The sequence below is a fragment of the Neodiprion pinetum genome, chromosome 1 (assembly GCF_021155775.2).
Source record: "Neodiprion pinetum isolate iyNeoPine1 chromosome 1, iyNeoPine1.2, whole genome shotgun sequence".
NCBI lineage: Eukaryota > Metazoa > Arthropoda > Insecta > Hymenoptera > Diprionidae > Neodiprion > Neodiprion pinetum.
Genome location: NC_060232.1, coordinates 32,341,700 through 32,351,530, shown reverse-complemented (window position 1 = coordinate 32,351,530; position 9,831 = coordinate 32,341,700). Strand labels below are relative to the sequence as shown.

At 43.5% G+C, this 9,831-nt stretch overlaps 1 protein-coding gene across 1 annotated transcript; it reads right to left on the bottom strand.

The window, feature by feature from the left end:
- Positions 1-280: 280 nt before the first annotated feature.
- On the bottom strand, positions 281-3,208 carry odd (odd skipped). Its single transcript, XM_046631331.2, has 2 exons — positions 2,195-3,208; positions 281-1,621 (listed from the first exon to the last, which is right to left on the bottom strand). Exons 1-2 carry the CDS (start codon positions 2,725-2,727, stop codon positions 1,243-1,245), a joined length of 912 nt encoding a protein of 303 aa, XP_046487287.1. The 5' UTR covers positions 2,728-3,208; the 3' UTR covers positions 281-1,242.
- Positions 3,209-9,831: the final 6,623 nt, after the last annotated feature.

Genomic DNA, 9,831 nt, shown 5'->3' with positions numbered 1-9,831 from the left:
CAACCGGGACGACAAACCCGAGGCGAAGGGACACCGATGAATGTAAGTACGTTGGGCCGCGGGCGACTATTTATAGGATATATGGTAGTGAGGCCCAACGCCGTATAAGAGAACTTGACTGACTTACCGACTGACTTATACCGGCAACAGCTTGTACGGGGTGCGACTCATTTTTCACCCCGTGAAACGATATCTCTCTTTTCTTTCTATTGCATTTCCCCCTCCCCATCGCTGTTCTCCTCGCGCGAGATTCATATGTTATATCCTTTTGCATAACGTTAAACTGTGCAACGCGTGTAACGTATATTTCACACCTTCTCAAAATGGGTGTGTGTTGTTGTGTTTTTTTTTTTTTTGTTTTTAGTTTTAGACACTTCGCCAAAGACAAACGATACGATAAAGGTCAGTTTTCTATGTATATACAATTTGCGGAAAACCAAAGAAAGAAAAAGAAATATGAAAAAGAAAAAAATGGGAAAATAACACACACCGAAAATGAGAAGGAATGAAAAAAAAAAGTTTGCTTTTACGCATTTACTCGAGTCTCCCTCGGTCTGATTTTTATTTTTTCTTCGTAGCTTCACCGGCATCCATCGTTGTCGTTGTTTTTCTTTCGCCCTCATCTCCCTCTATTTCTATCTCACTTTGTACTACACAACAACGTGGTCCCTTGATGTACCCGGTATAACATTATGCGAGGCGGTACCACAATATTTTGCCTCATTAACGTCTACGAAAAAGGTACAAACATGGAATTACCCGGTATACTTGCTAAATGATATATACCCGAACATTGTTTACGAAATCGTTGAGTGCCAAAATTTCCAAACGATCTGTTATTAAATCGGCTATATACGAAATATGTATATTAATACGTATGAGAAAAAGGAAAAAAAGAGAAATAATAAATAAAAGAACTGGATTTGAACTCCGGAAGACGGTATAAAAAAATGTGCCAATTTGTAAACCGTTTTATGAAGCTCGTCCCTTGATTCGTTGCACAAAAACAATGCGAGTTGGAGAAAAAAAAAAAATTATAAAAAATGTTGAAAAATGGAAACACGGACCTGACTGCAGCTAAAATAGCACACGGGTAAATCAATGTCGAAGTATATACGTATGTAATATATATATACATATATATATATATATGTATCCTATATCAGACTTAACAGTAAAACTAAACGTACATAATGATTAGTTAATACTGTGATAGGGAACTTTGCGTGTCCTGTAAAGGACCTAGCGTCTCATGATATCCTCTATACTGAATCCTAGCTTTGGCCTAGTCGGCGACGCCGACGTCGACGTCGTCTGATTGACCTCAAGACCGTTCGTGATCCTCTCGCGTTGAGTGGCGTGCCTGATGACCGGCGCGGTTGCATTTACAGGAAGAACTGGGACGGTTTGGGGCTCGACTCTGAGGTCCTGAGGGACGTCCGTGTGAGTGAGCAGGTGGGTCTTCAGATTGCTCCTCTGGTTAAAGCTGCGAGAGCATACGGGACACTTGTGGGGCGATTCTTCCATGTGAAGGATTTTGTGAACGGCGAGGGTCCTGCTCTGGCAGAATCCCTTTCCGCACTCGCCGCACTTGAACGGCTTCTCCTTGCTGTGGATGTACCTGCGTTTAGAAAATTTTGGGAAAAAGAAGAAAAAAAAAATAAGTACACTACGAAGAATGTTCAACGATTAAAAATGATCGCGGCTTATGGGTTGGTTACACGCCGTGTCGTTAAATCGATCGGCATCGATACAACGCGCACTCTTACGTTTCGGTACGTTTCACGTGCGTTATATCGTTATTACGTGTACGTTGAAAATGAAACGAGATCGGGTGTCATGGGACTCGAACGCTGGCAGCGTGCTCGGCTGTAGTTATAAGGCTCTTTTAGGGTATCGACGATCGATTTTACGACAGTTTTGATCACGCTCTTCTAACACCGTCAACGCAGGATTATACACGCTTATCGATTTTAATTATTGAAGCCTCGGTACTCGCGAACTGCTCTCACGTATCGTACAGATACGAACACTCGCGTACCTATAGCTACGTCAAACCTCGATCATAGACAAAAAAAAAAAAAATAATCGTCGCGATCACGCCTGGCAAGCAAAAAAGGAAAAGTAACCCGCCGTTTCGTCAACGCGACTTCACGAAGATACGAGTGTGAAATGCGAAACATAAAATACCTACCGATGATCTCGGAGATGATCCTGCCTCCTGAACGCTTTCCCGCAAATATCACAGCTGTAGGGACGTTCGTCGGTGTGAGTCCTCTCGTGTATCAGTAGGTTGTAGCTCTTGGTGAATTGTCTGTTGCAAAATTTGCAGATGAATTGTTTCTTGGGCCGCTGTCCGGGCGATCTTCGTGTCATGAAGGACGCCGGGGGCGGAACCGGAAGTCCCGGATGCCTCGCGTGGCCCGACGACTGCACGTGCGGATTCGGATGCTGATGGGGATGCGGGTGAGAATGCGCGTACGGATGGGGGTGTGGGTGCGAAACCGGCTGGGGGCAGCATCCCCTGGCTGCGAGGAGGGCGGCACCCCTGAGCCAGTGGTCGAGGAAGGCCGCGTGGTACCCGGAAGGCTGCTGCGGGTGTTGGTGGAACTGCTGAGGCGAGCGGAACCACTGCGGCGGCGAGCCCCGGTGGTGATCGGCCCCCCCCGAAGACGGGGGCGTGTGGGGTGGCGTTAGCGGCTCCATCTTGGTGTCCGTCAGCTCCATCGGCTGGCGGGACGCGGTCGCAGGAGTGAACGGATTATCCTGACTCTCGTCGCCTCACTGTTAGACACTCTTTCGATATCTCTTTTTTTTTCCCGTTCTTCTTCGAAAATATCCCGACGATCCCGCGAGAAGGGGGTCGCGAAACGTGAAAAACACACTCTGCGCAGAACCTCAGCTGTCACGCTAGATTTTATTCTATAGATCGTCGCTGAAAAATGCCAACACGCAGTCCCGACCTTTTGTAACTACACGCGTTCCACGCTCGAGACTTGGAGCGATACTGAGTCGGTGGTTCGGGGATAGCCGGGTACCTCACTGTCTCCGGTAGGCGGGCCTCCCGGTTGGGAAGTCATACTCCCGTTGGCGCACGGCTTCCACAGGGGCGGGGCTTCCGACCGACGATCGGGGACGCCGCGACGCTACCCCTGACGGTATTAACGTCCATCCGACGCGAAAGACGTCACAGATACACGCTCGTCGTCGATACGCTCTCCCGACGGTACTCGCTGGTCCAGAGGTCGTCGGACGCCTATATATACCTATCGTACGTAAAACCAACATGGCGACCCGCCGGGAACGTCCTGCGTCGCTGAATATATAATATGTACACACATATCATGTACATGTATATGTGTATAATAATATGTGCGGCTGACGACCACGGTATTTACTGATCTTCGCCGATTATTACCGCAGCTATTATCTACCCTGGAGTCAGTATATAATGTCAATCTTTTATGCTGCAGCCTGTGAAGACAGAGATAATCATTGTTTTTTTTTTCTTTTTAAATTCTAAATCATGAATCGCTGCAGTTATCGGTGCGCGGAATACAGTCACTTGGATATTTGTTTGAAGTTAATATCGTACAACCGCGCAGCGGAATCGATTTATTTATTATTTTTCTTTTGGGCCTGAGAGAGGGAAAATTCGAATTTGATTTCACGATTGTGGATTTCTACCTTTATTGACTGGCTACTGCCGACTATTATATTATATTATCTAATCGAACGGACGATGTATGCTGTATCCGTAATTGTATTTAGAGACATGTATATAAAGTAATCCGTTTATCATGTGGAAGCAGTGATAATGGTCGTCGTGTGAGGATACGCTTTACACTCTACTTATAGGTAACGCTATACCCTACAGATGCAGTGGAATCACGCGAGTGCTTCACAATCGGAGCTAGGTGAAGGACGGAAGAAAAGGAAAGCGTATATTTGCTTTTTAAATCAGCTGTATAATAGAAGCTGTACCTATAATTGCACCCGCGGAACAAGAATCTACCAGAGGGATGCAGAAGGTAAGATCGGGGTAGAAAATGGATTAAAAAGCCACCGCTCGGATGGTTGGCAGGGGGGCAGATAGACAGACAGTTAGCCAGATTAGTACCTTGCAGTCGAAAAAACACCACCTCTCGCCCTGTAATTATACCAGCGGCACTTCACAGTACCTACTCTCATTACGAAGCATATACACTCGGTGAATATCCATAAACAATGATAACGACGGCGTGGCAGAAGCGCCAGTGAGTTCTGGTTTCTTGATTTACTTTTTTTCCTCCCTTTCTCCTCTATCAATTATTTCTCCACTCCTTCCCTCCCCCGCGCAGTTCCACTCTTTCTCTCTCATTCTTTTAATTTTTTTTTCTCGAAACTAAAAAGCTCGCCGCTCGCTGCTTCTCCGATAGGTAGGTACATATACATATACATATATATATATATATATATGCCGATAACGCGCATACCTACTCGAGGATGCAGAGGGGTCGGCTGGTAGCACTTCGTAATCAGAGAAACTCCCTCACGGCTCGCTTCAGACTGAATGCTGATTATAATGAGTCTGGTCTGGTTACACATGCCCTAATGTACGTCTATATACCGTATTCATCCCGTTGAGAGTTTTTATTTTATACGCGCGATGAGCTGTAAAAGTCGTGAGCTTCGTGTAAAATAGGTATCGATCCCTAATTTTGTAAGTGAAATTGGTGAGTGTACAGGAAAAATCGATTCTACATTTATTTTCTGGAAATCGAAACTAATATAATATAAACTATACGTATATGAAACAGATAGCGCATTATCCTCGATTTGATTCGTATTTTTTCCAAGAGAACACGATTGTTTTAGAAGATGCAATCTTTTCGATAGCTTGAAAAACAGCATACAATATCAGTCAATCCATAAAACCGTATCGATTCTAAAAACTACAATCATTTTATCGTTGATTGATCAGAGTAATAAGTTGTTGTACAGAATTTCCAACGTCACGATCGATCTACGGAATGAAGGTGAAATTTTCAATCGTTCGTCCTCGTTTTCTGAAGTATTTTCATCAAACTTTGTTATGCGTATAATGTATAACGCAGGTATACGTATAATTATATATCTCAATTGAATAGAAAAAGAAACGAGAAATATAGGGCGCTTCGTTTAAAATTGTTGGAAAACCGAAATAATAACACAACCTTTACATATGTACATCCAATGCTCACATGCTTATTGTAATACCTACCAATGAAAAAATAAAAACACCTCAGTTTTGGAATATACACATTATATGTATAGTACAAAAGTATAAATACGAATATCGTTCGACCGCGTGTCGCGTGGCTTATCTATAAATATTATCGCGAAGAATACTGAGAAAGTCGAAGATTCCAAGGTCCTTTTTCCCCGTCTACTGTCCAGGTACTTATGTACACATTATATTACACATGGGACTTTTGTGTATAGGATGTGTATAGGTACATAAACACGGTGGATCCAGATCCAACGTTCGAGGTGTAATCTATTTACAATTAGAAGCACGGCAGTACGAGTTTTTCACAAAGCTTAATCCAGGGACGTAAATAAAATCAACCACCGATTATCCAGGCCTGCATCGGGTTTCCGCCTAGTCGAACGATACCGATCAATCGATTAACCCTTTGACTGCCAAGCCTCTTTCCCGTTGAAAAAAATCATTTGTCTCAACCGCTTTAAATTTGTCTCGATCAAAATGTCTGAAACATTACACTTTTTAAAAATAGAGTTTTTCAATTTTCATGCCTAAATGTAAAGTTTTTCAAATGAAATTATTCAGTGAAAACTTACTTTAGAGTGCGTTACTATTTTTCAAATTATTTCAGGATTTTTCAAATCGAAATCGAAGAAGATATTTTGAGAAACAGCTGTTTCGTCATTGTAGCAAATATGCTAGAATTGTAGTCAAAGCGTTAATCGCGCACGGTAGCGAGGCGATACGGCGAGAGCGACTCTTCAACCGAGTAACATACAAATTAGCGTCTGCTGGACGCTTGATCGATTTATTAGTTATACATATATCTACAGATCCTAGCGAGAGATCTGTCGAGCTGGCGCGTGTAAATTGTTATTGAACAACCTACGTGCAGAGACCCGGCTCTGCGATACAGCGCCAGCTGTAAAACGATCGTAACTAATTACACAGATCAGCGACAAATTAATGAGGAAAAATACGGGGGAAAACAATCCGATTTCGATCGGTCTAATCGGAGCGTGAGATTGTTTCCTTTTTCTCGGTATCTTTTCCTCTCCTCGCTCCATATTTTTTTCTTGTTATTTTTTCCCCCTCGCTTTACCAACAAGCTCTTTAGACCCCCGCTGCATGACGTCGGGACTCTAATCTTACAATACTCCAACGACCTTGCTCAGCGTGATAGATATTATGCGTGCATCTCATTCTTCTCCTTCGCGCAACACGATCCTTTATAATTTCTCGCCACCTCCGCAACGAGAACTTCAACGCAACCGTCACTTCATCTCCGACCAAGAGCTACCGAAAAACAAAACAATTCGACGAGTCAGACTGTGCGGGAACAATAATAATGTTTGTCCGCGGTTCGCGCGATATTGCACCGCAAGCATAATAATGATTTATCTCTCCCCCGTCACCCCGATCGTTTTTTAGTATATAATTCCGGCGTATAAACGGCAACCGGTAAAATTACAATGTATACCTAATAGACGCCGAATTATCACGGCAGCTAATCGCGCTCGTAAGCCCTTATGGCAGTACGTTTTATGTCCAGTTATATCCAACGAAGCATGAACAGACGTACCTAATATGTAGATGGCAGTCGTGGGTTATACGCTCTGTATGAGCGACCTGCGTGGAGTTGCACGGCGTGATTATCGCTCCGCGTATACTTTGTACGTGTATAAAACGGTAGAGTGGACCTCTTATCAATTTACGACCGAACAGACAGCACGTCACCTTCTCGGCTGTAGCATAGCAGCGTTGCGTGACGTTTAGCTTTCGAAACGTGCTCTACGAGCCGATTCGACGCTCGATGAACTTGTCGGGAAGTTTTGACAAAATGGCAAGTTGCCCGAAATGTCTCCTTGGTTTCTTCGTACTCGAATATTACGCCGTGTTTCGATAGAAAACTGTGTGCCTGTATCGCATGAATAGATTTATGTACCTATAAAGCAATGCTGCAAGCTCATTGCAGGTATTCTTTTCGAATTATACTTACAGTTAGTAATAACAGGTCGATTAACGTAAAGTATAGTTGTTGGTAAAACTTGTTGTCCAAGAAAATCAGCTCGTGCCGAATGATGAAGGATCAGATATCGGGTTCGAATCTGTACAATTGCGACGATTAGCTGACTACAATCTTTTAAAATTTGATCAGATTCCGATTGGCGAAATCGCATGCGGGTTAATTTCTTCAATAAACTCAGATGAAACTGATGAGCCTATTCAGCACGCTTCTGGATGATAGCCGGTTCAATATCGTTGAAAAATTCAAATTTATTTCAGATTATTCATATCTGATTCATCTATGTCTTTGAGAAAGAAAAAAAAAACGTCGAGATGTCGCCGCTAAGCGCCCGATAAAATATCCTATAGATCACCTAATCATCGCGCCTCGACCTCCGAATTGCACTTGAGTCGATCTACGGATAATCATTATATTCATGAATATCGCTGTTTTATTTATCGTTTTGTGAATGAATTTTTTTCGAGTGTTTCTCTTCCGATAATGAGTACATGCATACTTCCTTTGTAAAGTCTGCAGGAGATTCATCTGAACCGTTGCTATTCGTGCCGCCTGGGAAAGGGGGAAAAATAAAAATAATCAGCGTCGAAAATTGTATAAATACAAAGGGTTCGTCCTCGGGTTCCCGGCCCCGGGTTAATACTTTGACGACAATATTTGGCGTTTGAAAGACGAGCGGTGATTACAGATGCTCCGATAAGACGACTCGCGCATCCGGACGAACCCGGATCGCCTCAGGCAGAGGCGGAGGCAGGATAATTCAGTTTCAAGCTCCATCAGCCCTCTACACCCCCTCGCAAAATACGCCCTTACAGATACCGCTCCGTATTTCACCCCTCAAAATCTGCCCTTCGATTTCCCAGCTAGCGGGAAATCCTCGCAAAATTGTAATATTTTAATAGCCCAACTCTAGCTCGGAAGCAAAGAACAAGACTTTGGCTCTAGTGACATAATTGTCGCTGGATAAATGTTTTTTTCTTCGCAATGAAAAAGTTCGTTAAAGGCGAAAAACGGTCTGCGACTGTTCGAATATTCGTTCCAGTGCAAAGGATAGATACACTTACAGTGTTTAGAAAAAAAAAAACAGGCACTTTGTTTCTAAAGAGGGAAAGAGCTTCTCAGTCTCATTTTCGTAGAAGCAATACTTTCTTGAGTGTCGTGTGTCGAATATCTTGCCGTATATAGCCAGGGCTGAAAGGTATATGTATAATATATTGAAGCGTCAGTTATGTACTTGTTTGGAAATTTGTCATGACGTGAAAGTGTTCGCTAGGGTAAATATCAAGACATTTATTGGAAGCTGGTGTGAGACGCTAGCAAAACAGACTACGCACGGATACACGCACACGTATTATACACATGCATATTACAAGCGAGCTACGCAGAGCAACAGCTCAGAGGATGGTATAAACCACTCAAGAATATTCAACTCTTGAAACGTGACGGGGTGGTGCTATGCGACCATCGGCAGTTCGTCTGGCAAGTAACCATTTTGACACTAATCACCCGGGCATCGCGAGAACCTGAGAAGATCAGCATATGTTGGAGAAAACATGGTCAGCTAGACTGGTCGTCTCCGTTATCCACTTGACGAGGTTCGTAAATTACATTCCACTACCCTTCCAAGTGCTTTTCGTGTGGGCGCGAGATTCCGCTGCAGACTTTTTAAAAATCTTTCATTTTCGAAGGGTTCCTGCACACGATCAGGGTGGCCGAGTTTTCTGCGTTCTTGTACGCTTCGCTTCTTGACTCGTGCGAAAATTGGTGATGTTTTTGGAATCGTGAATCTGGGCCGTCGCTGTTGAGTTTTGCAGGCCGGATGCCGGGCGAAGGTCGGGGGTTTCCTGACTTCTAGCTGGGCGAGCGAAAGGTGACGCGATTATTTGCACGTCAAATATTGATGGTTTCAATATTATGACAGTCGTGGCCATGAACGTGCGTGCAGTAAAGTCGGCACGCGAGACCCTCGCAGGAAAGAAATACTTCCCCGGTTTCGAATTTACCTGTACCAAAGTCAAATTTGCTTTACGGGCAAACGCGGACATCCTGACGTTTTGTATCGTGGCGGTGTTTTTTTATTTTTTTTTTTCTCTCTCTCTCTCTTTCTTCTTTCTAATTACGAAAAAAGAGAAAACTGACGTCGGCCAATCGACCCGACTGCGGAAAATCACCTGGCACAAGCCTCGCGCTGGAACTTCAATGCATATTTCTTTACTGCAGTCTCCTCGGCTGCTTCTGCATGCTGATTATACCCTTCCAAAGAGAAGGTGTACGCCGTTGTTGTTCCTCAAGAGGACACAAGGCTAAAAGGGTGTATTTATGCTGTATCCATAAAACTGAAGAGATTTGCACGCGGAGGGATTTTGGAATGTTATTTTTTTTTACAACGCTCAGGTAAGCTTCTTCGAAACTCTTAACTTTTTCTTCTCGCGTTTTTCTCGTAACCGATTTTATAAATATTGGACATTATTAGACATGGCGATCTTCGTTGAAATTGCAAAATATAGAATTGTCGTGGACACGAGCAGAGAAAGTGATTCGTTGAATCTGTCGGTGAAAAAAACCATTCGGTTTGAAT

Coding starts and splice junctions, on each gene's coding strand:
- odd (XM_046631331.2), bottom strand. CDS start 2,727: ATGGAGCTGACGGACACCAAGATGGAGCCGCTAACGCCACCCCACACG. Junction 1,622..2,194: donor GATCATCTCCGAGATCATCG/GTAGGTATTTTA, acceptor TTCTAAACGCAG/GTACATCCACAGCAAGGAGA.